Genomic DNA, 27,460 nt, shown 5'->3' on the forward strand with positions numbered 1-27,460 from the left:
TCTTGGATGTCATGAAGTTGGATAGTCCCCAGGCTAAGAAATGCTGGCTGGGCCCAGGCAGAGGGCAGCTGAGGGAGGCAGCTGGCTGTGGGGGAGGCCAGGGATGGCCCTGAGACCTCAGAGAATGGGCACTGTGGGCCAGGGGAGGATGCTCGGCTTGCCCGTGTCCGAGAGCAGAGGGTGGCAGAGGCCTGAACGTCCCGAAGGTCCCAAGTGTTCTCGAGACTAGGGAGGCTGGTACCAGGGGAGGCGGAGCTGTAGTCTCAACGGGATGTGGTACAGACCCTTCCTCTTGGGGCCTCCTTGTCCCACCTGCAGCATGAGGGGCGGGACGAGAGTGGTCCCCCTCTCTGTGCCTTCCACTCTGATTATGGCCTCAGAGAAGAGGCTAGGCCTAGGCAGTCATGCCCAACCCTGGGCAGAGGGAAAATCAAGACAAATTGGAGCTTGGCCCCTTGTGGACAAACCAGAAAAAAAATCTCTAGCTAAGTCAGATTTCTGGCTAACCTGCTGATAGCTCTCTTCTTGGGCCTGGTGCAGTGCCTGGCTCACACCGGTGTTCCATCAATGAGTGATGAGGGCCTCTGTCTGAGACAATGTACAGAGGGGCTGCAGGTGGCAGGGAGTCACCCTGGGGTTTGCCCAGATGCTGCCCAACAGGCACAGCCGTTGGAGAGGTGTGAGCCTCCACACCGGCCTGGGATTTGTTCTGCTTTGTGCAGATGTGGCTCCATGGATGGGAGCACACAGACTTGCCAGGGGTGCCAAGCTGCTTGTGTCATCCAAGCCCGGTTCTCCCCTGGCTGGGGACTACAGGGCCCAACTTAGCAGCATAATGTTGGAAAGTTAATCTCCCTCTGTGCCTTGGTGTCCCCGTCGGTACAGTGGAGGACTAGGTGAGCAACTGCAAACAGATGCGCCTACCAGTTCTGCACCCAAGTCAAATACCTTCAACTAATTGCAGGCTGTCTCCTTCCGGGGCCAGACATGGCCTCAGAATCCTTCCTAACACAAGGTTCCATGGCTGGTGATTGTTTAAGGGTCCTCCCCCTGCCCCCCACCTGTTTTTACTCTAGGATTCCTGCAGATTGGAGCATCTTCATGCGAGGGCAGGTTGCTCACTGGGAAGCCAGTGGATTTCTGGCAGTTTCTGTCTGATGGTCTTGGAGGACTTGAGAGCCATGGAAGCCAGGTGGCATGGGCAGTGTTGTTCAGAGTAATTATCTAGCACACAGGACCCTCCCCATCAGGCTGCTCTGGTCTGCTACCTCCTCTCCCCCTGCATATCACAAAGGCCCCTCCAGATCCATTCCACTGAGGCCCAGCCCCTCCACCCTGTACAGGAGGGTGTTAAAAGCTCCAAGCAAGGCGTTGCCACCTACCAGCTGTGTGACCTTGGGCAAGTTACTTTAAACCTCTCTGTGCCAAAATTTTCCCATCAGAAAAATGTGGTCGAAAATGGACCTTCACAGGTGGTTGTGGGGATGATGTGTGCACCTGGCACTCTGAGGGCTACACACCTGACAGAGCCGCACCGACCAAAAGTCGCCTCTCCTAGTTATCTGGCCACCTAACTGTACTCCCTGGAGGACCCGAGCTCTGGGAGGCATGTTTTCTCATAGGGCTGCCCAAGTGCACCATGCCTGGGTCCCTTCACCCCCTCCTGGGCTCCTTTCCCAGGGGACACCTAGTGATGCATGAATTCAAACACAGGGAAGCTTCATCCGGAAGCGGAAATCTTTACTAAGAAGCAGCTGGACAGCATGACTCCCCAGGAAGAAGCAAGTTGGGGAAAAACACATCTAGGAAAGCTGTGATTTGGGGCACCTCGGTGGCTCAGCGGTTGAGCGTCTGCCTTTGGCTCAGGGCGTGATCCTGGTTCCAGGATCGAGTCCCACATCGGGCTCCCTGCAGGGAGCCTATTTCTCCCTCTGCCTATGTCTCTGCCTCACTCTCTGTGTCTCTCATGAATAAAATCTTAAAAAAAAAAAAAAAAAAGCTGTGGTTAAAAAGAAAAAAGCAGCTGCAGTAGTAGCCGCAGATGACTCTGACCCAAAAATGAGTCAGGCAGGCTCAAAGGGAAACAGACAAAGTAACCCATCTCCTAGCCTCAGATCTCCAGCACTGTGCTCTTGCCCGTGAAATGGAACCACTTCCAGGATTTTGAGTGTTTGGTGATGCTGTTGAGACTACCCTGAGGCCAAAGTTTGGGGGTTGGGGGAAGGGGTTTCTGCAGAGGGTCAAGACTGCCCTGTGGGGAGCGGTGGTGGTCCACAAATGCAACCACCAGCACAGCCTGAGCACCGACCAATCAGAACTGACCCTGGAGAGCAGCTCGCCCCCTCCCTTCCAGGCCAGGCATTAACCCTTCAGCTTCTGGGTTGTGGGGAGGGGGGGGGGCCCTGGACCTGAGAAGGCCAAGGGTGGGAAAGACGCTTGAGGAGGAGGGGCCTTGACCAGTGCCTGTGACCTACAGTGTGGACCAGCATCAGTATTCTGAGAACCCAGCGCGATGCTGGTGCATCCCAGCCCTGGGTACCCCACATCCTACATTCAGTGGTGCTAATGAATGCAGAGACTGAGCCTTCCTGCCCCACCCCTCCCACCTACCTTCTCAACTTCCTCTCCTCCAGGGGGGCACCTCCCTCAGACTGGATTCGTCCTCCCCCCCACCTCCTGCCCCCAGTGGCCACAGCCAGTTAATACTGGTACAGGTGACCTGAGGAATGCTATAGTGCCCCATACCCAGCCCCAGTGCACCCACGCATCTTTCTTCTCTGGTTCATCGTGGACGGCCGACCGCTTCCCCACCACCTGAGAATAAAGGCTCTCCCTCCAGCTGCCAGATGAGCAAGGACAATTTTCTGACAGGGTTTTCCACTGACTGCACTGAGCCCTCTCTGGCCACGTCCCCGGGGCCCCTTGGTAGAACATCTCCAGGGTGGAGGTTTCTGTGGGGAATTCTTGAGGATCTCTTGCAGCAAGGCCACATGGGACCCTGGCCCAGCACTGTCGGGTTAAACCCCAGGGATTTGCGATGTGTGTCCAGGCAAGTCCTCTCCCTTCTTTGGGCCTATTTTCCCATCAGGACCATGAAGGAGTGGGCAAGATGCACTGGGTTCCTCTGATCTGTGGCTGGAAGTGCTGCTTGGCAGACTTTTCCTCCTCATGAAGACACTAGATCTTATTGGTTCCATGGAAAGCCAGTGTGTAGGGGTTGGCAAGGCTGCTGGGGACCGCACGATGGGGAAGCTGAGGCCCCAGAGAAGCATGCCAAGGGCAGAGCCGGGCCTCCAAGCTGTGCTCCCCCACCAGGCAGCTGCTTACTTTGCCAAACCCAGAAACGGACATTGATCGCACCTAAGACTCTTCCAGAATCTGGGGCGGGGCAGGTGCAGGCTCTAGGCAAGGTCACCTCTCCCGTGTCACCGCAGACTGGCCTGGACTCCCATGGCTTTCATCACGCTTCTTTCGGAGGGAATGCTGATGAGTCACTGCAGCTTCATGGAAACGGTTCAGCGGCCTCAGTGCCAGGCCACAGAGCCCAAGAAGGTGCTACGACCATGCCCGTTTGAACCATGGGCTGGCAGCTCCAGAAAATGCCTGGTGCGTCCCACAGAGCCACACGAGGACCCACAGAGGCAAAAGAGGGGACAGGACCCCATGTCCCCGGTTTGATGCCTTTGCAGGAGTTGACGGCGGCCTCTGCTCCAGTGCCGTGGCTCACGGTGGTCAGCATTTAGATTTTTTTTCCTTCCTCATATCTCAACTTCTGTAGCAAAACAAGGGTGGGCAGGACCTGAAGACAGAGTGCCAGGAAGCATGTGTGTGCGAGGCAACCCCAGGTGTCAGGAGACTTGTAGACACCAGGCCCTGTTTGGGATGGAGCTCCGGTTTCCATGGTGATTGAAGCAGGAGCGAGAAAGCAACCCCAGCGGCCAGGCTCCCGGGGCAGGAAGCTGCCCCTCTCCTTGAGCTGCAAGCTCTGTTCTGGCTTTCAGAAGCCCAAAGGGGATACGTCTAGGGGTCTGTGCACCCTATCCCAGAACCGGCCCCATGCCCGCTGCCACCAGGAGCGAGGCCGAGGACCCCAGGCCCTGGGCTGGGGTGGGGGGTCTGATGAGAGGGACTTTGCTGGGCAAGGTGTCATCCGTGTAACATTTATTGTACCTATGGTGAACCTCCCACCTATCCCCATCAGACCACATCCCCGGGAAGAAAGCTCAGAAGTCACGTGGAGAGTTTTATGGAGCACAGGCGGAGGGGACTGGGACAGCCCGGCAGCCGGGTTGAACTGGAAAGGCAAACTCATCCCTGAAAGCGTTGGGGTCGGGGCTTCCCTGCTGGCTCCCACCCTCCCCAGGCCACCCCAAGGTCTGCCCTGCCCCCTCTCCCAGCCCCAGGAATGGAGGCTCTGCTGTTCCCAATGGCAGAGAAGGTCTGGGATCCACTCAGCAGTTTGAAAACAAACACGGTTTTTCTCCTACTGGACACATTCTGTTCTCTGGTCCGGGCAAAGCTCTGGCCCAGAGACCCGGCGAGGTCACGGCAGCTGCCCCAGCTGGACAGGGAGGCAGCCCACAGGCTCGGTCTGTCCCCAGGTCCCCCTGGATTTGGGGACACTGCCGTCCTGAGGCTTTAGTGAAACAGTCTGAGGAGCCGCTCCTCCACAAAGCCTTGGCTACTGAGTGTTCTCGTACTTCAGGTACCTAATCAGCCTGCCCGGGAGCGGCAATAGGTCTAGGAGTTTTATGCGGTGCTTCCCGACAGCCTTTCTCACTTGCAGCCGGCACAGGTGAGCCAGAGGTCTGGGAAGTTCTGGGGAGAGAAAGAGAAATCCTGATGTGTTATTTGCAACCAGCAAAGAGTTTGCACCTGTGCCCGCTGGCAGGCAGGAGACACCCAGTCAATGTGACCTAAGACGAGGCTGCTTGTGGAGGGGCGGTGGTGGGCAGCACCTGGGTGGCTCAGGCAGTTAAGCATCCAAATCTTGATCTCAGGTCAGGTCTTGATCTCAGGGTCATGAGTTCAAGCCCTGCATTGGGCTCCACGCTGGGCATGCAGCCTATTTTAAAAAAGAGAGGGAGGGGTGCTTGGACGTCCCCCTCCCCGGGCTCTGTAATCCCAGCCTCTGCCAACTGAAAAGATCTGGCAAAGCGGCTTCCTCCTTGTAGCCCCTCATTGATCTGCACAGCCCAAGGAAGTAGATGGGGCAGGTACAAACCCATTTCACAGGTGAGGACCTAGTGAAGCCCACACCCGGAACCGGAGCTGCCATGCCCCTCTTCTTGTGCTCCTTCCTCTATATACACAGCCCGGACGGCCAACACAGCCTTAGCAAAGGGGTCAGACAGTTCCACCTGTTAAGTGCCCCCATAAATGGAATTAAGCCCTGAGCTCTGGTGGTGCAGAGAGGCCAGGGTGTGGGCAGGGATGGGGAACACCTCCCCACACATCCCAAGATCCCACTGGGCTGCCTCCCCCCAGAAGCCCTCCTGGGATACCTCATACAGTAGAGTTTTCTCATCTCAGGGGGAGGAGGTGTGGTAGGAACAAGGATTGATGTGTCTAGTAATAGGGTAATTTATTTCAGCCTTGGGCTCAGGGTCTAGCACGGGGGGGTGTTTGTTGAATCAACACCATTCATTCACTCAACACACACACATGTTGATCCTTTCACTGCCTGGCCCCGTGTTAGGCCAGAGATACAGAGATGCCTACCCAGGACTTTGGGGAAGGCTTTTACACCAGATGGTGCCACCTGAACAGGGTCTTGACAGGTGGGCAGGTGTTTGCCAGGTGAAGAAGGGAGGCAGGGGCATTCTGAGCAGGGCAAGTGGCTATGCCACGCCAACGAGCCCTTGGCTAATCTGGAAGATTGGGATGCGGAGGGAATGTGGAAGCAATGGCAGGTGGCTGCAGTGCCACCCAGCTGCATTTCTCACTGCTTGGTCTTGCTTAGGACAGACCTCCCATTTGGGAAGCTCAGTCCCTTTCTCAGCCCAAGTGAAGACTAAGCTGGAGAGGAGGAAGGCCAAAGGCCACTGCGGAGCAAAGGGTCATGGAGAGAGCAACCAGTTACTCATGAATGTGGTGAATGTTCACCAAGCCTCTCGGGCTATGCCCCGGGTGAGTGGGCAAGTCCCCACCACCCTCCCCCATCGCGGCCTCAATAACTTTATCAAAGGTCTAACTCAAATGCTTCCCAGGCATTTGTGCAAATGAGAAATCCTATAGTAGGTTTGGGTTCTATGGGGCACAGGGATCAAGGAGGAAGGTGGCAAGTCAGAGTTGGGGCACTGGGGCATGGGCACCTGGATAGTCAGGGGACAGGCAACAGGGTGGCACAGACCCATCTTGGGACAGCAGCAGTGGTGACATAATAGAAACTTGCTGTGGGTCAGTCTCTTGGCTCCATGATTGACAAACACTTGGTCAGAGATGGGCCTCTGCCCCTCAGAGTGTGAGAAACCCTTCGGGTAAATGGATCTCCTCTGGGCAGATGCTTATTTCTCAGTACCAGTGGCAGCACCCAGTTTGATTACTTCCGACACTTTACCTGCCCAGGTGAGCTCCGGAATGCCCAAGAGGGGTTCTCGGCCTGACTCGGCCAGGCTGCCCCATCGACACCACTGTGGATGGTCATCCAGCAAGCCCCTGGCTCCAGAGGTCTGCCTCTCGGCCTAGTGCTGCTCCCGGTGTGTGGTCTGGGGAGCAGCAGCTCGGACACCACCTGGGAGCGTGCTGAAATGCAGACTCTCAGGCCCTGCCCCAGGCCTGCTATATCAGAGTCTGCATTTTTAACAAAATGCCCAGGTGCTCTGTATGCACTTTCCAGTTTGAAATGCCTGAGACCACCATCTCTCCTCTACCCGGTCTCACTACCTCTCAGTGACCCACAGACATAGGCAACTTACTTCAAAAGTCCCAACACCCCTCAGCGAGCTGGAGCCGTTTAAAACACCTGGAAAGATTTGGCAGAGAGACTCCAGGGTTGGTCAAACCTAGGTTCAAATCCCAGCTCTGCCACTAAATAGCAGTGAGACCTTGTCTCCCATGACATCATCTCTTGGAGGGTCAGGCTTCTCATTTACAGCAGTGTCATGGAGACACCGTATGCGACACGTGGCACAGAGCTTGGCACGCAGTAGGTGTTCATCAAATGCTAGTAGGCGGCACGTACTGTGAGTCCTGGGCCTGAATCAGGCAGGGGGACCTGCCAGGAGCAACAGCAACTGCCCCTACCTGCCTTCTCCTTGATGACGGCCCAGTCCTCGAAGCTCTCGATGTGTTCCTTCAGCCGCGAGCACAGCTGCACGTTGCCCACATAGTCCAGGAGGATGTCGATGATGGGCCCTGCCCAGCGGCTCACTTCCGGGGTGGACAGGATCTCGCAGAACTGGAAGAGATCACGCATTGGTGCTGGGGCTCCCTGGACCAAAGGCAATGCCTTGGGGGGGGGGGCTCGTCTGTCCGGGAACCTGAGGCCCGGGAGGGGAGGGGAGGGATCCGAGGACCGAGGACTGGGCACACTCATGGCAGGATCCAGTTCTACAGACGCACTACCCCCCCCCCCATCCACATAGCCTCTGCTGCCGAAAGTGGGAGGTGGGCAGCTTGACCATCATCTCTCCAAGCCTCAACTTCCTGTTCTAGAAAATGGGAATATGACATCTGGAGGGTGGTTCTCTCTCTCTCTTTTTTTTTTTCTTCAAATGAGAATTAAGGTAATATATGAACATATAAACCCCTTTGCACGCAACAAATGGCCCCTAAATGATTCCCATTAGCTATTACAGATCCGACCTGTGAAGTCCTCAGCACGGGCAGGTCCGGCCTCTGGGTGGCCCTGCACCTCATGGGACCTTAGCCAATCTGCCCTCACCTCCATCCCTATCCCGGTCATCTTTCAGCGGCATATTCCAGGTGCAGGTTTGCCGCGGGTGACGCACCCCCGCGTCTTACACCTTATACGTTCCCCGTTACTCCTCTGCCTCACTGTCAGTTCCTGACATTCCCCACCACGGGGCGGCCCCAAAAAGGACGCAATGGGTCCTCGAGCCACTAAGTTCTGCTGCCTCTAAGGCACGCTAGCCATGCGGTTCGGCGGCCTGCAGGTGCGCCCGCTCCGAGGGCGCTGGGCCGGGGCGGGGTGGGGGGGTGGTGGTGGTGGGCATGAGCCCCGCATCCCCATCGCCCTCCATCCCCCTCCCCTTCCATCCCCGTCCCCCTCTCCCCATCCCTCTCCATCCCCCATCCCCCTCCATCCCCCTCCGCTATCCCCCTCCATCCCCATCCCCTCCCCCATCCCCCTCCATCCCTCTCCATCCCCTTTCATCCCTCCATCCCCCATCCCCCTCCATCCCCCATCCCTCCATCCCCCATCCCCTCCCCGTCCCCCTCCATCCCCCATCCCCCCATCCCCTCCCCGTCCCCCTGCCCCGCCCCGCCCGGCCCCGCCCCGCGCACCTGGACCTCGGCGGGCTCCTTGTCGGCGGCGGGCGCGTCGCTGAAGCGGCTGGAGCGCGGCGGCGCGGGCGGGTGCGGGCCGGAGCCGAAGCGGCAGGAGAAGCAGGGCTCGCCGTCGCAGCCGAGGTCCATGAGGAACTTGAGCAGCGACAGGTACTTCATGGCGAACATGATGGTGGCGGGGAAGGCGGTGGGGTGCGCGGCGATGCGGGCGTCGAGGTCGGCGCCGTGGTCCAGCAGCAGCCGCACGGTGCGCAGGCAGCCCAGGCGGATGGCCACGAGCAGCGGGCTGATGAGGTCGCGGTTGGGGTCGGCGCCGGCCCGCAGCAGCAGCTCGGTGGCGGGCACGTTGTTGTTGACCACGGCGAAGTAGAGCGCCGAGCTGCGGCGGTCCTCGTACAGGCGCGCGCGCTCGGGGGCCAGCGGCGCGTTCACGTCGAAGCGCGCGCCCAGCAGGGCCTGCAGCACCGCGTCGTGGTTGCGCTCGGCCGCCAGGTGCAGCGGGCTGACCCCGCTCCTGCGCACGCGCGTGCGGCTGGTCACCGGGAGCAGCATCTGCACGATCCTGCGGGCGGGGCGATCAGATCAGGGAAACTGAGGCCCCGGGAGCTCCAGCCGCCTTCCCCAAGTCACGCCGCCCGCCCGCAGGGGCTGCAGCTGGGCCCAACCCTCCTTGCGAGCCTCCGAGCCTCCTCCGTGGCCTCCGTGGCCTCCGGGGTCCTAGTTCTGCGGTACTTCGGCGGGACTGGACTGTGGGTGCGAGAATTTCGGGGCCACCTAACTTCAGGCTAAGGAGTGTTGCCTGTTCCCAGCTCAGTGATATGGAGGAATTGACTGGAAGGCCCACACACCCAGTGCAGGAGGCAGCGGGGCCGTGGTGATGTTCGCAGGTAGAAGTTTGGCACCTGCCCTGCCTAAGCGGAGTAGGGGTGGGGGAGCTGGCCATGTGCCAGGAGACACCTCCAGGGTGGAGGGAGCTGGCCATGTGCCAGGAGACACCTCCAGGGTGGGGGGAGCTGGCCATGTGCCAGGAGACACCTCCAGGGTGGAGGGAGCTCCCCATGTGCCAGGAGACACCTCCAGGGTGGGGGGAGCTGGCTATGTGCCAGGAGATACCTCCAGGGTGGAGGGAGCTCCCCATGTGCCAGGAGACACCTCCAGGGTGGGGGGAGCTGGCCATGTGCCAGGAGACACCTCCGGGGTGGAGGGAGCTGGCTATGTGCCAGGAGACACCTCCAGGGTGGAGGAAGCTCCCCATGTGCCAGGAGACACCTCCAGGGGTGGGGGGAGCTGGCTATGTGCCAGGAGATACCTCCAGGATGGAGGGAGCTCCCCATGTGCCAGGAGACACCTCCAGGGTGGGGGGAGCTCCCTATGTGCCAGCAGACACCTCCAGGGTGGAGGGAGCTCCCCATGTGCCAGGAGACACCTCCAGGGTGGAGGAAGCTCCCCATGTGCCAGGAGACACCTCCAGGGTGGAGGGAGCTCCCCATGTGCCAGGAGACACCTCCAGGGTGGAGGGAGCTCCCCATGTGCCAGGAGACACCTCCAGGGTGGAGGGAGCTCCCCATGTGCCAGGAGACACCTCCAGGGTAGAGGGAGCTCCCCATGTGCCAGGAGACACCTCCAGGGTGGAGGGAGCTCCCCATGTGCCAGGAGATACCTCCAGGGTGGAGGGAGCTCCCCATGTGCCAGGAGACACCTCCAGGGTGGAGGGAGCTCCCCATGTGCCAGGAGACACCTCCAGGGTGGAGGGAGCTCCCCATGTGCCAGGAGACACCTCCAGGGTGGAGGGAGCTCCCCATGTGCCAGGAGACACCTCCAGGGTGGGGGGAGCTCACCATGTGCCAGGAGACACCTCCAGGGTGGGGGGAGCTCACTATGTGCCAGGAGACATGTAAAGGATTTACAAACACATTTAAGCTTAATCTTTTCAACAACCAGGAAGTATGTCTCATCATTCCCATTGTGCAGATGAGAAGCTCAAGGCTCAGAGAAGTCGAGGGACTTGTCCAGGCCATGTATCGAGAGAGGCAAACCAAGAAATGTGCCCTCCTCCTACTCCAGGGCTGTGCTGTCCCTCATCTCTGTGGAGCTGCCCAGTCCGGGGAGATAGGAAGGCGCCGATGTATCCGACCCCAACCACTCCTGCTCTAGGCCCCAGGCAGCCCTAGGTGACCACGAAGTGCCCTCCCTTCTCCTGTGAGTCTTGACGCCTCTTTCCCTGAAGGCCGATTCGAGCCTCCCCCAGGCTCTCTGCCTTGCCTATGGCCCGGGGAGGCTTGAGCAGCCACTCCTGAGGCTGGAGATGCCTGCAGGCCCTGGCTCTGCGCTCCTGCTCTCAGCACTTGATCCACATTAATCTGTCATGTCCTCCCAGTAGCCCTATGAGGTAGTATTGCGCTGTCCTCGTTTACAGATGAGAAAACATGGGGCCCAGAGACGGTATGTGACTTGTAGGAGGACCGGTAAGTGATGGAGCGAGGGTTTAAACCTCGGCAGCCCGATTCCCCAAGCCACACTCTCAACCACTGTCCTACGTGACAGTTAGGATGACAGCTGAAATGTCACAGGGTTTTGCATTGTAACGCGTTGACTTGCCTGCCCCTTTTAACCTTCCCTGCAGCCCTGTGGGGTGGCCGGAGCAGCTCTGTGGCCTTCCTTTTAACAGACGTTGACTCAGAGAGAGGAAGCAACTCATCAGAGGTAGTAAGCAATTTTAGGGGGCCAGTTCCAGGGGCTCTTAACACCTTGTCTTTGCTCTCTTGCCTTAGACCCCTGCCACTGACGTGACTCCAAACCCTAATCCATCCAATCCTTGCTGACAGGTGACCTTGTGGCCCCATGCAGGCTCAAAGGAGGTGGCCATGGTGGGGCAAGCAGGTGCCACTGGGGCCTGTTCCCACGCCTCTCTGCCTCCTGGCATGCTGGCTTCGCGGCTTCCTGGAAATCTTATGCCAGTGACCTCCTGCTAGGATCTCAGTGGAAAGTCTTATTATTGTTAGTGACGCTATGTTTGCCTAAAATCTGCCTCTAAAACCTCAAAAGGAAATTCACACACCCAGGGGGGCTAATTGCCTCCTAATTTCTATTTGTGCAGACACAGGAGGCCTGACCCCGCTCTGTAGAGGTGCTGGTCAAAGGCAGGGCTGGGGCCTCACCCTGGACCACAGCCATCGCCAACAAATGCTCCCTAACAGCCGTGGCATGCCCGAGCTCTGGAAAGAACAGCGAAAGAGAGACTGCCCTGGGGCTGCTGGCCAGAGGGGCCTGGTATCCCTGGCAGGTCACAACCGGCCTCCAGAGATCCCTTGCCCAACCAGGGCAAAGTGGCACGAATGTGGGAACATGACTGGATGCTGCCTACAGGTCCCAGAAGCATCATCCTACTAACGCAGGAAAATCATCCCATTGTGCGTGTCTGTAGGATTTTCCCAACCTGGAAGTAAATGTGCCCTGCGGGACAGGATCTGGAGATCAGTCCGTGCAGCCCTCGCATTTTCTAGGGGGGTGAAACTGAGGCCCAGCATGGGGTGGGGAAGAGAGTGAGGTTGGATTGGAGGTGGTTGGCAAAGCGAGGGCAGGGTGTAGGTGTTCAGAACCTACGTGCAGGGCCGGGCCTTTCTGTGATGTTCCACTACCCTGGCCCCAGGGAGGGACCGTGTTGGCCGCCCTGCCACAAATCATCACTTTTTTCCCCAGCCCTTGATGTGGGATGGAAGGTTGGAGGAGGAGAGGGTGACCCCATGAGAAGGGCTGGAGCCTCCCTTACTCCTCCCACCGGCAGGTCCTAGGCCCACAGCACTCAAAGTGTCCCTCATGAAGAGAAACGAAGGTGCCCACTGCCCAGGGGGACCGTTGGTGCCTGCCAGGCTCCCTGCTCCCCCCCGCCCTTCCCCAGCACAAGGGCCACACCTACCCCCAGACCAGAGCAGGCCCAGCGCAGGGCTCTTCCAGGGAGGCCTCAAGCAGCAGCTGGGCAGGTGACCCTGGCCCCTGCCTTGTGTTTGGGACACACCGGTAACTGAAGCCAACTTTCCCTGTCCCAGGCAGCCTCACTCTCTTTTCTCTAGGCCCCAGGTCCCTACCCAGGATCCTGATTTCCTCAAGGCTGTAGCCCTGGCTCCAGTGTCCTGCCTGCACTCAGCCCAGTGAGAAGGACTAGAGCAGAGCGCTTTGAGTCAAAGGACACTGCTGTCCTGAGCAGTGTGGGGCCCTGCATGGGGCCGCGGACCTGGGTACACCACCAGCAGTGTCTCTCAGTGCTGAGCCATCTGAGGCATGTCACTCGACCTCTCTGAACCACATCTGTAACAGAGGGGTCGTTATCACAAGAGTGATGATGATGGTGGTGGTGGTGGTGGCCACCCTTTAGGGAGTCCCTGTGAATTGCTGCGAGTACTCCCTGCTCCTGAATAATATTGCTGAGCGTTTACTCTGTGCCAGGCACCAAAGTGCTTTACACGTTTACCTCATTTATCCTGGAAAGGACCCTGTGAGCTAAGTATTTTATCTCATTCACTCTTCCTAATAGCCCAGCAGCGTGGGGCGGCCTGGCCCAGGTTACAAAATACAATTTAATGATACCTTTCGCCGAGGCTGCTTTTGAGGATAAAATGAGGTCACGCTGTTGGGCACATGGTAGGCACCCAATATGCGGTGGCTGTCGGTGTCTTGACCACCACTGTGACTGCAGCGCGCTTCCCCTGCTACACCAGACATGCAGGCGTTCTGGGTCACAAGGTCATGGTGGCGTGACTTTTGTCAGCACTGGGTGGAAATTCCATTGCAGACTAGACCTTCACAAGGGAACCAGTCACCCACAGATGGCTCGGTTGCCAAAATCACTGTGTTCAGCCTGCCATGCACATGTGTGTGTGCATGTGTGTGCATGTGTGTGTGTATGTGAGAGAGAGAGAGAGAGAGAGAGAGAGAGAGAGAGAGAGAGACTACCTCTTCTCTGAGCCTGGGTGATGCTCCTGCTGGAGCCAGAAAAGGCTCTACCGTGGAGAATCTGCCTGAGGGCCTTCCCAGGGCTATAGTGGGACTCTTGCCCATGAGGGATCCTTCTAAGGGGAAGTGTGCAGCTTTTCCCAGAGGTCCTAGGAGCTGGAGCAAGGGAGGAGCTTCTCCGTGAAGGAGGAAGAGCCCAAACAGCAGAACTGGGTGCCCTGCTGCATGAACAGGTGCGCCGAGGGCTCTCTGGGCCTTCAGAGACTGGAACCTCGCCAAGGCTGCAAACCGCCAGCTTCGTCACAGCTCAGGACGGCTCAGGGAGGCCCCACAGTGCGGACTCCTGGGCTCTGCCAACCGGAGCCTGATTCAGCAGGTCTGGGGAGGGGGCCCAGGAGGTGTTGCAGGTGACCCGTGTGCCCCCCTTGGGAAACTTGGATGCAGACCTTCATCATTTTCCTCCAGAAGATACAGGCAGTAAACCAGTTTCCTTTGCAGGATGGGCATGGGTAAAGGGTCCTGTGCCCACAATTCCCCCTCTGATTCTCTTGGAGGCCTCAAGCTTTGAGCCTCAGGTTCCCTTTCAGCCAATGGGGAGACTAACTAGCTCGTGAATGTGCTTTGTAAACTGCGTTTTAACTTACTGTGTTTACTGTTCTTTCTTCTCCCTTTCTCCAAAACAAGTGTTAAAGTGGCTTGCAAAGGTGATATAAATTAGAAGTAAAAGAAAAACTATAGTGGAAAACTAGGACGTCAGAAATGAGGCCCAAAAGGCCGGTCAGTCTCTGTTACATGCCAGGCACAAAACAGACTCTAAGATCCTGGTTCTCTATGGGGCTGCCTGGTGAAATCATCTGGGCAGCTTTTAGAGACCCTGAAACCCCAAAACCCCAGCCCCAGCCCAGACTGCTTACATCAGAATCTCTGAAGATGAGTAAGGGCCAAACATTAAGAGTTTTAGAGCCTCTGGCAGTGGTGGTGGGGCTTCCAGTGTGTAGCCAAGACTAAGAATCCCTGGTCTTGGTGCTATTCTAAATTTAGTTGAAAGGAGTCATGGGGCATGTGGTCTTGTCCAACACAGTTTCTTAACAAATCTATGCTTGATGTTGGGTTTTAATCTCATACTGTGCCTTTGCTAAACTGGAAATGAAGTACAAGGTAAGGTGTGCCTTGGAGGTGACTTGGGTGTCCTCTAGGCTCCCTTCTCAGCCATGCCCGAATGTCACACCCTCTGGTTAAATGTGCTGTAGCGATGGCACCATCTGGTGAACCCTGAGACCAACTGCTGGGCGCTGCTTTCCACGCCCTAGACAGGCAGGGTGTTTTGGCAGGTGGCGGAGTGTGGAACGCCTATGGAATGTCACATCAAATCCCCGAGCAGCCTATGGGAGGTCAGCGTGGACAGGGCCATTAGTGCCACATGCCCGAGGAGTGAAGTGCCCAGGGCTTGCCTGGCCATGGGCCTTGCCAGGTGGCAGGAGCTGCTGCGAACCCGGCTTTAATCCTTTGTTGGGCAGCCCTCAAAAGTGCAGGCCTGGCCCCTCTCACCCTCTCAGTCTTGGGGAGCAAAGGGAAGTGGGGCCTGGGAATGGAAGGTGAACGACCAGGGAAATCATGTTGAGAGTCATGAATCCAAAGAAGATTTGGAGGAACACAAACTGTCCAGAGAGAACCAGCCTAGCTCCCTGGCCAAGCTTAGGCACACCCAGTGCTCCTTCAGCGTACCCTCCCGCTGGGGCCAGACTGCTAACTTCAGGGGCCATGTGAGGCATCCGGGTGTGACCGAAGGATGCCAAGGGACAGTGCCAGCTCTGCCACTCTGTGGCAAGCCACTTCCCATTTCTCTCCTCTGCAAAATCAGGGCCTGTATTACGTCAGTGATTCCCCCGAAGGTGTGGATGGCTGTATCTGCGTGGCTCAGGGAGCTCTTCACAGGTAGAGGCTTAGGCCCCCTCCCTCCTGGAGATTCTGGTTTAGTGGTTCTGGGATGCGTCATTTAACAAATAGCCCAGAAAGATGGTGCTGTACAGGCAAGTGTGGGGTTCCAGGGACCCTGGAGACTTCAAGGGCCAGCCTCTTCCCTCTCCTTCATTCTTTGGATCTCTCCCTCTGGGTCATGCCTGAGATAAACCACGTCTGCTGACTGATGCTGGATCTTTCTGGGGCTGAAGAGAAAGAATCCATCTTGCCCAGCACCACTGCCTGACGTGGTGCTTTCTTCCCTCTATTGGCTGAATGGAAAAATGAGGGAACGTGCTCTTCCTACCTAGGAGAGCGTGAGCGCACCGACCTGCGGGGTACCTGCTGTGTGCCGGGCAGTCTGCGGGGTGCTTTACTTCCATTCCTTAGCCGTATATATCCACTTCGCTAACAGTCCTAACAACAACCCCATGAGGCAGGTGTAACTGTCCCCCATTTTGCAGAAGGAGAAACTGAGGCTCAGAAGGGTTTAAGCAATGTGACCAATGGCTTCAAACCAGGGGAAATTCAAACCCAGGTCCGTGTGCCTTGCAGCCTCCTGCTCTAGGGTTCAGGGAAGGCGGGGTCTCCTCTGTGCATGTAACCTCGGGGAGGGCTTGTGGGCAGGGCATCTTGGGTTGGCCATACGTGCAGACAGCCTGCAGAGCGGGGCCTGAGGTTCCGGGGGGTCTTTCTCTTTGTCTCCATTCCTCTCTGCGGGATGCCACTCTCACCCCTATTTCCATCTGCCTTATTAGCAAACACAGCCAACACCCCCTAACGTGTACAATCTGTGTTCTTCCCTCTTCTCTCTACCTGATGGCAGGTAGATGGGCAGGTGTTGCCCAGACTGTGTCATCTGGGGTGCGCTGGATGGAGTTTTATGTGAAAAGCTTTCCTTATTAATCGTAAATTGGCAATTGTGGCGATTTAACCGTGTGATGAATGTTTCCTTTTGAAACCAAATTCATTTTATGTAAACATATCTTCAAAAGAAAACACCCAGCGGTGAATGTATAGGTGCCTAAAATCAGGAATGAGGTCTGTGAGTGGTCAAAGTCTGGAAAGCACTGGTGGAGTGGCTGTTACAGAGCCCTGTCATCCTTCAAGAGCAGCTGGGGTTCTGCGTCCTTCAGGGAGTCCTCTCTGAGCCCACCAGCTAGTGGCGATGCTGGGGTATGCTTAACAACCAGCTCTTCGGGAGCAAAGGGGACCCTGATATGTTGCACTCACCAATTTCCGTGGCGTGAATACTCTCGCTATGGCCAGCATCAGGCTGCCCTGGTGAACAGTCGGCTCCCGTGAGCTGGGACGAGCCAGCTCCAGCACACCTCTGCTGCCAGGCCCCACTAGTCTCTCTCCTCTAGGACTGCCACAGAGCTCAGCTCTTCACGCTCTTTCATGTCATGAGTTCATGTGCCTGTGTCTCTGTCTCCCTCCCTGCCACCAGATCGCCCCCCCGAGATTTAAGCTTCTTTTGTTTTGCTCAAAGTGCCCAGCACATAGTAAGTGCTCAGTAAAGGCTATCTAGCTATTATCATTGGCACTATTTGTGTTATTGTATGGTTGGTACTATTCCTAATATTCTATGTATCCCCTGCATGCTAGCTAATTGCCTGAGTGGTTATCTTTGCATCCCCCCAAAGAAATAGCTGCTAGTCCAGACTCCTTTCTGGCCCCCCTGAGTGCAGTTCCTGTAGATGTGACATTTGTAGCAGGTGAGCTCTTGCCGTCTACAAGATGTGGGACCTTGGGCAAGTCACTCACCTCTCTGTGTCTTAGCTTTCTCATTTGAAGGGATGAAGAGAATAGTATCTACCTCCAAAGACTTGTTAAAAGGCTTGTTAACAGTAGAGTGGTCAAGAGGGCGAAGGAAGTTAAGAATGTAACGTGCTCTAGCTTGCCACCTGCTGGAGAGTCTCCTCCTTTCTACCTGGAAGGTGCCCCTCACCACTCCTGGGCCTCCCTGTGGGAGGGACGCTTGCAGCAACCCCCCCACCCCGGCCGCACCAGCAGTGTAGGTGTGGCGGGGAGCCACGGAGCACAGGTGGCGGCGCCCGGGCTGACCTGTAGTTGCCCTTCTTGGAGGCGATGTGCAGCGGGAGCAAGCCGTCTTTGTTGGCCTTGTTGGCGTCGGCCCCTTGCGAGAGTAGAAACTCCACCACGTCCTCGTGTTCATTCTTGCAAGCCTCGTAGAGGGCCGACGCACTGTCACTGGCTTGCGTGTTGATGTCAGCACCTGGCCAAGGAGAGGCAGATCAAGGAGTGAGTGCGGCGGTCCCGTCCAGCACTGTGCCAACCACGGTGATGCATCGGATCGCGTAAGAACCACTCCTGTCTGCAACAGCGAGACCCAGGGGGTCTCAGTAAATGCTGCCATTCACTGAGCACTTACTATGTGCCAAGCCAGCACCATGCTTTACGTGGTGCTCTCTCTTTGAGTCCACAGGAGAGTTCATGCAGGGATCCCTGGGTGGCTCAGTGGTTTGACACCTGCCTTGGGCCCAGGGCATGATCCTGGGGTCCTGGGAGTGGGTCCTACATTGGGCTCCTTGCAGGGAGCCTGCTTCTCCCTCTGCCTGTGTCTCTCTGTGTCTCTCATGAATAAATAAATAAAATCTTTTAAAAAAACAAAACAAAAACAGAGTTCATGCATTGGTCACAACTCTTGTCTGCGTGTGGCGGACAAGGACACAGAAGTACAGGCGACCTGCACAACTTGCCCCAGACCACCCAGCTCATAAGTGCAGGGCCAAAACTTGAACCTAGATGGCCTGACAGCAGAGGCCCCTGCAGATGGTCTGATGGCAGAGGCTATGATGCTCTTCACCCTTGCTCTCCACGTCAAAGTGATCCGGGGCCTGTCCTGAGGAAGCCCCTGGGCTCTAGGAGCACACAGAGCCCCCTAATAAGGAAGGAAAGGCCCCCAAAACTTTATTAATAGGGATTTGTTCTTCTCTGCCTTCCATGGCAAGGAGTAAGAGAGGGATTGCTTCGGGTCTCCTCCGCAGAGGAGAGCATGAGAGCATGCTGGGAGGTAAGGAATCGACCGGGGACACCCTCCATCAGCCTCGTCTCCTACATCTTCTCCATCTCCTGCTGGTAAGGGAGAGACCCATGGGTTTCTCTGCAAAAAGAGGTACGGTCTCTTCACCAGTCCCTCCTTCTTCTGGAAGGAGATAGAGCTGAGACAGTACCGAAGCGTCAGTAAGAGCTGAGATCACAAAGCATCTTTAACCACAGCTCCGCTCCGCCTGGGCTTTCTGCTTATCTGGTAGCTTTCAATTTTGGTAACTGGCTTCTGGTCTAGTGGAAAGTGCACACAGGCTTTTGCAAGAAACAAGAACTAGTTGAAGTTTCTGTTTCAGGGCTTACAAGCCCTGTGGTCCTCGGGTGGCCCTCAGGGGCCGCAGTTTTCCCATCTGTTGACCTGGAAAAAATAGTACCTTACTTCGAGGAGTAAATAAGATAAAATATGCAAATATCTGCTGTGGGCTGGATGCTTGTGTCCCCTGAAAATCCATATGTTGAAAGCGAATCCCCAGTGCAATGGTGTAAGGAGGTGGGTGCGAAGGTTATGAGGGTGGAGGTGCCATCTGAATGGGATTAATGCCCTTATGAAAGAGACCCCCAAGGGCTGCTTAGCCCCCTTTCACCATGTGAAGACCCAGCGAGAAGGTGGCTGTCTATGAACCAGAGATGGGCTCTCACCAGGCAACAAATCTGCTGGCACCTTGATCTTGGACTTCCCAGCCTCTGGAACTGTAAGGAATAACCATGTGCGGTCTCTAAGCCGCCCAGTGCGCGGTGCTCTGTGACAGCAGCACGAACAGACCAAGACCATCTCCTGCACGGTGCCTGGCATAGAGAAGGTGCTCAGCAAATGCCAGTTCTCCAGGATGGGGGGAGCGGGGCGCAGAGGCTGGCTCTGCTCTCCACCCTGAGGGAAAGTCAGCCACCAGGTCCAAGCTCTTGAGGTCAGGCTCCCTGGAAGCCTGGACCCCACCAGCAAAGCCACCCGCTCTCCCAAGAAAAATATTTGGGTTTGAAAAGGGACTCAGCCCACAGAGGGAGCAGACCTTGACTCAGACTGTCGGCAGGAGAGCCGGACAGATGTTCGGAGCTGGCCCGTGCCCCTTGCTGGCTGAGCATCCTGCCCTCTGCCAACCCTCCTTGCCTGGGCTCCCAGGACCCTGCCTCTGCCCCTTTGTTCTCAAGCTGGTCAGTCCAGATGTGTCCCCGGCTGCTAGGAAGTGCCCTGGGTTTGTTTTCCCATCTGTTAAGGCACGTGCTGAGTAAATGGATGTTTATTCAAGCGGAGTCCCCCGGTGGTGGTTCTCGAGGCCTGCGGTGGACACAAGAAGCATGCAGCCTCGAGTCGGATGCTGTGGTCGCAGTCTAGGCTCTGACTGTGACCGATCGTTTAACCTTTCTGAGCCTCAGTCTCCTCATCTCCCGAATGGGATGAGGACACCCCCCCCCCAACCTCATACAGCTATGGAGAAAATCCCATTGGCTTAGTCCATGTTCATGCTCAACACAGTGTCTGGCACACAGTAGGTCCTCAACAAATCCCTTAAACTCAGCCGGACGGTCTGGTTTACCCCTGGCCTCTCTGTGGCTAGAGAGGGAGGCTCACTCCCCATGGATAGAGAAAGAAGAAATCCAAGGTGTTCTTGGGGAAGAACAGAATAATGATGCTCTTTAGCCAGAAGAATGTCTGCCATTGTCACGGGGTCTCTGCAATGCAGGCAGTAGTATTTTATTTTCTCCCATTAAGTGACTAAGATGTTTTCCCCAGGCAAAGAGTGCCAAGATCCGGGTTCAGATCCCAACTCTTCCGCTACTTCACTGTGTGACCTTGGACAAATCACTTTCCCATCCCCGGTCCCTGGTTTCGTCACCTGTAAAATGAGGAGGGTGACCTAAACGTTGCCTGAGGTTCCTTCTGGCCTTAAAGTGTGACATGGTGGAAGGAGAAGTGTCAGGAGCCTAAGAGTCTGGCTTGTTCCACCACTAATTTGCTACGTGACTGTAAATAAGTCACTTCCCCTTTCTAGGCCTCAGATTCCTCATTTGTAAAATGAGGATGTTGGGCTAGATTAGAGGAGGCAAAAACATATGGCACGTGTGCCACTCCCCCCTCCACCCCAGGTTTGTGCCTAATTGCAGGCGTCGCTGGTGGATCTCAGCACGTCTCCCACTGAGCCTAGACGCAGCCTCTGAATCCTCACCCCAGCGCTCCCAGGAGATACTATCACTCGATCAGAGTATGTCCGCAAGGCGACACCTAAACTTGCCTCCCCTGAGACCTCTGTGCCCCTTCCACTCTGCTACATGACCCAGGGACCCTTAGCACTCACCGTACTTGGCCAGGAAGCGTAGGGCGTCCAGCTGCCCACTCTGGGCAGCCACGAACAAGGGGGTGATGCCGTAGGCATTCTTGGATTCTACTTTGGCGCCTCTGCTCACCAGGATCTCCATGACCTCCAGGTCGTTGCGAGAAACAGACTCGTGCAGAGCTGTCCAGCCTCGGTTGCAGCGGTGGTTGGTGTCCGCGTTGTACTGCACCAGGATCCTCACTGCCTCCACGTTCTTGCGCTCACAGGCTGTGCCCGGGGAGAACCCAGATGGTCAGCGGGGCCCTGGCAGGACCTGGGCGGCCGAGACTTCGTTCCTTTATTTGGCCGTTCCCCCATTCATCCACCAGCCACTCATTCAACAAATCCCCACTGGGTCCAGACTGAGGTCCAGTCCCTGCATTTTACCTGGGATATACACCTAAAATAATAGTAATCCTAATAGCAGTAATTGCCGAGGTATATAGCACTGATTGTGGGCCAGGCACTCTGTTCCAAGCACCTTACGTGACCAACTAACAGAATTCTCCCAATCACCCTTAAAGGATGTAGTGTTATTATCCCTTTTCGCAGAGGAGGAAAATGAGGCAGAGAGAAGTTAAGTGACTCGCCCAAGGTCACACAGCTAGTGTCAGAACAGGGATTGAAGCTCAGGCACTCGGGCCCAGAGTCCTTGTCCCTTGGGAGATTCCAGGGCATCCCTAACTCGTTTCCCTCTGCAGCGCTTCCTGCTTTAGTTCTTCACGTTGCCAGCATCAGAAGAGGAGGAGTGTGGTCATACTCCTGCTCAAAACCCTTCCCCAAAGCCCCCTCACTTAAACTGAAGTCAGGTATGTCTTCTGAGGACAGCTCATCAAGTCTTCTCAACCTGCTCAGACCTCCCTGTTAAGCTCATCGCTTTCGAGAACCTGCTCTGGTCCAGGGTTATCACCAGGGAGGCTGGGCTCTTGTCCAGATGAACCACTTCTTTGGGTTGATCAGGGGTGACTGCGAGAAGGGACCCCAGCAAAGCTCCCTACCCCCCTCGAAGTAGCGGTTTCCTTGTCTGCGAGCCAGAGATCACGAGACCTTCCTGAGAGGACCCTGTGGGAGCACCGGGTGCGTGGGACGCTCTAGCATGGTGCTTGGCACATGGGAGGAGTGCGTGCAACACCAGGGCCAAAGCTGTGGCTGAGCATTGCCCAGTGTTCTGGGAGCTCTCTCTGGGACACCTGCGTCTCCAGGCGATGGCTCTGGTGCCCAGGCAGATGTGGCTTCAAGAGACACTTCCACCACGGGTGTGCAGCAGACCCAGCTACCGGGTTCCTGCTTCCCATGGAATATTCCAGGTCCTGGATACTAGGCACCTGGGAAATGGGGGCTTTCTGTCGGTTTTCAAAGTGTAAAGGTCCTATCATCTTTGTAAGCCCCAAGGCCAATTGCTTAAGCATGTAGGCGTGATCCGAATGCTTTATAATGTCATAGTTCAGAATGTGCTGTTGGCAACTCGCTCCCTGAGCTTAAATCCTGGGTCTGCCCCTTGCTGGAATATGTGAAATCCTGGGTGCCCCGTTTCGTGTCTCTGTAAAATGGGGATACTTCCTATGTAGTGCCTGTCTCATATGTAGTTGGATATTAGAGTTAAGTTAAAGAACAGTGCCTGGCACATAATAAAAACTCCGTAAATGCCGGCTATTACGATTATTCAGATTTTGACTCTGGGCACTTGCTAGAGATGCCAATGTCCTTGCATGATATATTGAATGAGCAAGGGGTTTCTAGGTTTTTTTAAACATCCCAGAGGTACACATTTTCTTTCATACCTCTTTGCTTCTGCCTCTGCTGTTCCCTCTGCTCGTCCAGCTGATAACTGCCTCCTGTTCCAGCTCAGCTCAGGCATCCCCTTTTGTGGGGGCTCACCCCTAGTGTTAGAGCCCTCCCCCATGCTCCCAGGTGCGTCATGCCAAGCTCTTTGCTGCCATTAGCTGGCTGTTATGTTGTCTATGTGTCTGTGTGCACTGGACTGGGAGAGCGCATGGGCACCAATCATATCTTTTTGTTTCTGGGCCCTCGGCGCTCCTCAGTGGGCCTGGCTCATGGGAGGACTTGGGAAGTATGGCCAGAACAGGTGCATGAAGGAACGACTCAATTATACAAGTTACATGCCTGAACAAGACTGCCCCTTCAGAGGAGACCCCTGGTTGGGATGGGGGGAGCAAGTGCTCCCTACTCTCTGGGCCCTTCCCCAGGGAAGCCCACCCTGGCGGGCTCACCTTTGTAGAGCGGTGTCTCTCGGGACTTGTTGGAGATGTCAGGCTCAGCCCCAGCCTGGAGCAGAGATTGGAGGCAGTCCAGGTGTCCCCTGCACGTCGCCAGGTAAAGGGCTGTTTCCTCCTGCAAAGTGCGCTGGTCAATGACTGCCGGGTATGCTGGGGAGAACAGATGGGAAGTTCACAAAGGGGGAAGATACCCCCTCCTCCTGTCCAATTCCAATGACAGACCTGTGTAGCATCCACCAAAATTTACCATCCATCCTCTTGGCCCTGGATTCAGTCGCTTTCACAGGATTGTTTCAGCTTCCCAGTCGTATTAACTCAGCTCAGATTCCGCCTCCTCCGGGAAGCCTTCCCTGGTGGAGGCCCCTCCCTCTGTGAATGACCCTGTCCTTCCCTCACACCCCCAGCAGCCATGGCCAGAAGGTCTCTCTCATACATCTGTGCCTGCCCTAGCGTGTGGTGGGCTATCTGTGGTTCATGCTGCTTCAGGACAGAGCAGAGGTAGCTCCTGTCCGCAGGTGCTACCCTTCCACATCTGGCTTGGGGGAAGCCAAAGCTCAGAGAGGAGGCATGATTTGCCCAGGTTCCCACAGCTGGGGCGGGGTGGGGATGGCCTTGGCGGGGCATAGGCACAGCTGTGGTGTTTTCCACACCAGATCAGCCCCCGGAACATTCTGGAACAAGCTGGCAGTGGGTCTCCCAAAAGAGTGAGCCCTCCCTCATTCCTTTTCTAGGAATTAGGCTCTCCTGTCCCAAGAGGCCTAGAGAGGTGACAGCAGGGTGGGTGGGGACAAGTCACTTCCTTCTCCCAGCTTGGGGTGATATAATCTTGCCTTGTACCCCGCCCTCTAAGAATTTGAGGGGCAAAGAACACAAAGCTCCAGAAGGAAGGAGTTGCTGCCCTCTGAGTCCTGTCCTGCCCCTCACTGCACCTGCCTGCCGCCTCACCTTGCTGCAGGGTCTTCAGGCAGCTCAGCTGGCCGTAGTAGGCCGCCTCGTGCAGCGGCAGCCAGCCTTCCTTGTTGGGCTCTGCAAGATTCTTCCCCGACTTGATCATGGCCTTCAAGGCCTCTTCATCACCTTCCTTGATGGCCTTCAGCACAGGGTCCACAGGCCTGTGACAGCAAGTGGCAGGTCACTCCTCAGGACCGAAGCAGGGCAGAGGTGGGGCGGGCCAGCCTCTCTCCCAGAGGGGAAGCAGGGCTACAGGTGGCCCCGGGGGCGATGCTAGCTGTGGGACCACGTGGTCCTGCTTGTCCCTGCTGGTCTGGAACAGGTGCACAGCCCCCCGCGGCCAGTGTCCTCCTCAATAAGGAAAATAATCCTTCCTAACCCATGTGGGTGTACCCTGGAATTCAGCCCCAACCTTGGCCTTGACCTTGGCCCCTCCAGCTTATCCGTCCATCAGCTATCCATCACTGCTTCCTCAGGCCTGTCAGCCTCAGCCTGCAGGCCCAGGTCAGCCTCTAGCTGCCTCTGATCATAAGGCCTCCTGTAACCTCTGGCCTGTACATGTCCTTGAATGGCTACTTGACTGCTGTCTCCCCACTGGACTGTGAGTTCCAAGAAGACGGGAACAGTGTCTTTATTTCTTTATTTTCTTTCATCTCTCATGATTTCACTCTTAGGGCCCAGCTCAGTGTCTGGTCCATAATAGGTGCTCAATAAATATTTGTTGAAAGAGAGAGAGACAGAGAGAGAGAGAAGAAAGAAGAAAGAAAAGAAAGAAAGAAAGAAGAAAGAAAGAAGAAAGAAAAGAAAGAAAGAAATAAGAAAAGAAAGAAAGAAAGAAAGAAAGAAGAGAAAGGAAAGAAAGAAAGAAAGAAAGAAAAAGAAAGAAAGAAAAGAAAAGAAAAGAAAAGAAAAGAAAAGAAAAGAAAAGAAAAGAAAAGAAAAGAAAAGAAAAGAAAAGAAATCATGGGCGAGAGGGAAAAATTCAGAACCTAGGATCCCCAGCAATTATTTCCACGCCTTCATTCCTTCTATTTCTAAAAAGATGGCCTCTCTCCTATTAGCATTTTGCTTGTTTCTTTGGGAGTTTTGAAAAATATCTTGCTCAAAACCTTCTTTGCAATAGCCTCCTTTGAGCATTTGGAGGACACACTGGCCTTTAAAAGCCACCGTGCGGGCCCTGATCCAGCCTTGCCAGTGTTCAGTGCCCCTGTGAACTCCCATGGACCAGGGGTACTTTCATGCCTTTAGCTCCAAGCGGGCACTCTGCAGGGAAAGACTGCAAGAAATGGGGTGAAACACGGCAAGCTCACTCACTTCCACAGATGGAAACTGAGGGTCTCTTTTAGATAGAGCTCCTCGGTGGCCAAAAGAGAATTAGGGAACCCCTCGGTCCCTGCGGCTTTCATCTTCACCCCTAGATGCTTTAGCTGCTGAAGGACTTACATACTTGAAGGATTAATAAAAATTGAATTCAGTTTAAAACTTCTGAATATCAAAAATAAATAAATAAATAAATAAATAAATAAAATAAATAAATAAATAAATAAAAAACTTCTGAATATTGAAAAGATTTCGGGGCTCATGTGAATGATAGCTTCTTTGCTACTTTGTTCATTCATGCACTGAGCTGCCTCCCCCGCCCCCCCCCATCCTTGAATCAGTGAGGACCAGGACTGCTGTCGTTCCCAGATCTACTCCTGGCGAATGTGCTGCATGAGTGGTCCCATTTCCCAGATGGAGAAGGTGAGGCTGGAGCAGGTGTCGCTCCCGGGGCTCTCACCCACGTCAGGGGCCAGGATAGGCTCGGAGGGTTTGTCAGGCCAGCCCCTTTACCCTCCCAGCTGCTTCCTCTGTTGTGAGCGGCACTTCCGCCTGACTCTCAGCCTCTCTGGTTATTAATAGCTTCAGAGCACAGAGGCTGGTTAAGTTACAGACCCGCGAGCACCATGGGTAACTACCAGATAAGCCCTGAAGTCCCCATCAACGCCCTCACTACCACCTTGATGAGCTCTTCTCCCGAGCGGCCAGAGCAGCCCCCGCTGGTGTCAGGAAAAGCCCCAGTGGGGTAGGTATCCCGTCTCCCCCAGAAGGTCTCCTGTGGGACCCCCGCTGAAGTGGAAGAGAGGAGGGCTGGACTGAGGGGTGCGCGGGGTCACAAGAACACTCCCAGGACCTGCCGCCCAGCCTGGGTCTGGTCCAGCTGTGGCACAATGACCCTGAAGCTCTCGGGCGCACCCGGGGCCGCTGCTCCCTGAGTTCAGCCAAAGCCCCGCCCCGAGGGCTGGGGAGGCTGCCGGGGGTGTCAGACCCTTGGAGACCAAGCAGCCGGACGGGACCCGGGAGGCCACTCTGTCCCCTGCGACCCTGTTTCACGGACAGGGGAGATTTAGAGACGGACAGCGATTCACAGGCAGCCACACAGGAGGGGGCAGCGGCGCAGAGACCAGAGCCTGGGGTCCCCCTTTTCAGACCCTCAGAATTTTACCCCCAGCACCAAGGAAGTGGGGGTGACAAGGTTTGAAAAGAGCTGGGAAGAGACGCAAAGCACTGGCCAGTTGCCTCCTTCTCTCTCTAACATAACTGGAGCAAGGAGATGGGGGTTCCTGAAGAGGGGGCCCCTCTTTTTGCTTTTAGCTGCTTTTGGAGTCCATATGGGGGAGCCGGGAAGGGCAAGCACAGATCTCTTTTCCAAGGACGCACCTAGCCCAGCACCCTCGGGCGAGGCAAACAGAACCCCTCCTGCAGCTTGGATTAATTCTGGATTTTACCACCTGGCGTGGAGCAAATAAAAGCAATGAGGCAAAACAAAACCCATGGGTGTGAGCGTTGTGGATATGCCCCGTATCCCCGAGGTGACGCACGGGGGGAAACTGAGATACAGGGAAGGCATGGCTGACTCATCAGCTTCAGCCCCGAGCCCCTCTGGGCCTCTGCGATCCCGGGGCCGTCTCCCCGGGGGGCTGCTCCGTCACCTGGGACCCACTCCGGGGCATGGAGGGGTTAATCACAGACCTTGAGGAACTGAGTCTGTGAGCGCTGAGCCCAGCTCAGCAGGAGCAGCTGGGGCTCAAGGGGACACACCTGGGAGGTCCCTCCAGAACGCCCCCCTTCCTGGGCCCTGCGTGCCTGCGTCCCACTCCCCGCCCCCCACAAACCCTAGTTGGAAGGGTGAACTTGGAAGGTCTCGGGGGGCCGGGCCGGGGGGTCACTTACGCCAGCTGGGAGTTCTTGTATTTCTGCATGACCCCTTGGAACAGCCCCTTGGGGCCCGAGGCGGGTGGGTTCTCGGGAGGCACCGTCGACCTGGAGGGTGCAGGGCAGGAGTGAAAGAGGGAAAAATACTCTGCATATGAGAAGCGGGTCATGGCCGGAGGCAGGATCGGGGATGGAGGGCTAGGAAGGGAGACCAGACAGACACAGGGCTCAGAACCAAAGCAGATGGCCGGGTCCTCTCTGTGTGCTGGACACAGCTGCTGTGTCTCCGGATTATTTTTGGCCCTTGGAGGAAGC

The 27,460-nt window shown here is 56.1% G+C and overlaps 1 protein-coding gene and 1 long non-coding RNA gene across 4 annotated transcripts in view; one reads left to right on the forward strand and one right to left on the reverse strand.

Moving 5' to 3' along the window:
* Positions 1-4,144: 4,144 nt before the first annotated feature.
* The window catches only part of ASB2 (ankyrin repeat and SOCS box containing 2), a 43,964-nt gene continuing 20,648 nt past the window's right edge, over positions 4,145-27,460 (reverse strand). For 2 of the 3 annotated variants that reach the window (XM_072839757.1, XM_072839759.1), the window contains 8 exons: positions 27,164-27,253; positions 23,945-24,111; positions 22,994-23,149; positions 20,745-20,990; positions 17,449-17,620; positions 8,470-9,034; positions 7,246-7,399; positions 4,145-4,818 (listed from right to left, as the gene is read on the reverse strand). In XM_072839757.1, the coding sequence (XP_072695858.1) occupies positions 4,682-4,818; positions 7,246-7,399; positions 8,470-9,034; positions 17,449-17,620; positions 20,745-20,990; positions 22,994-23,149; positions 23,945-24,111; positions 27,164-27,253 (1,687 nt within the window). In that variant the 3' untranslated portion in view covers positions 4,145-4,681. The remainder of the gene's footprint in view (positions 4,819-7,245; positions 7,400-8,469; positions 9,035-17,448; positions 17,621-20,744; positions 20,991-22,993; positions 23,150-23,944; positions 24,112-27,163; positions 27,254-27,460) is intronic. The other variant, XM_072839760.1, reaches the window with a different exon arrangement.
* LOC140640416 (uncharacterized) lies at positions 25,604-26,760 on the forward strand. Its single transcript, XR_012037143.1, has 2 exons — positions 25,604-26,015; positions 26,585-26,760. It is a non-coding gene; the product is annotated as an uncharacterized lncRNA (long non-coding RNA).

This window comes from Canis lupus, chromosome 9 (assembly GCF_048164855.1).
Source record: "Canis lupus baileyi chromosome 9, mCanLup2.hap1, whole genome shotgun sequence".
Classification (NCBI taxonomy): domain Eukaryota; kingdom Metazoa; phylum Chordata; class Mammalia; order Carnivora; family Canidae; genus Canis; species Canis lupus.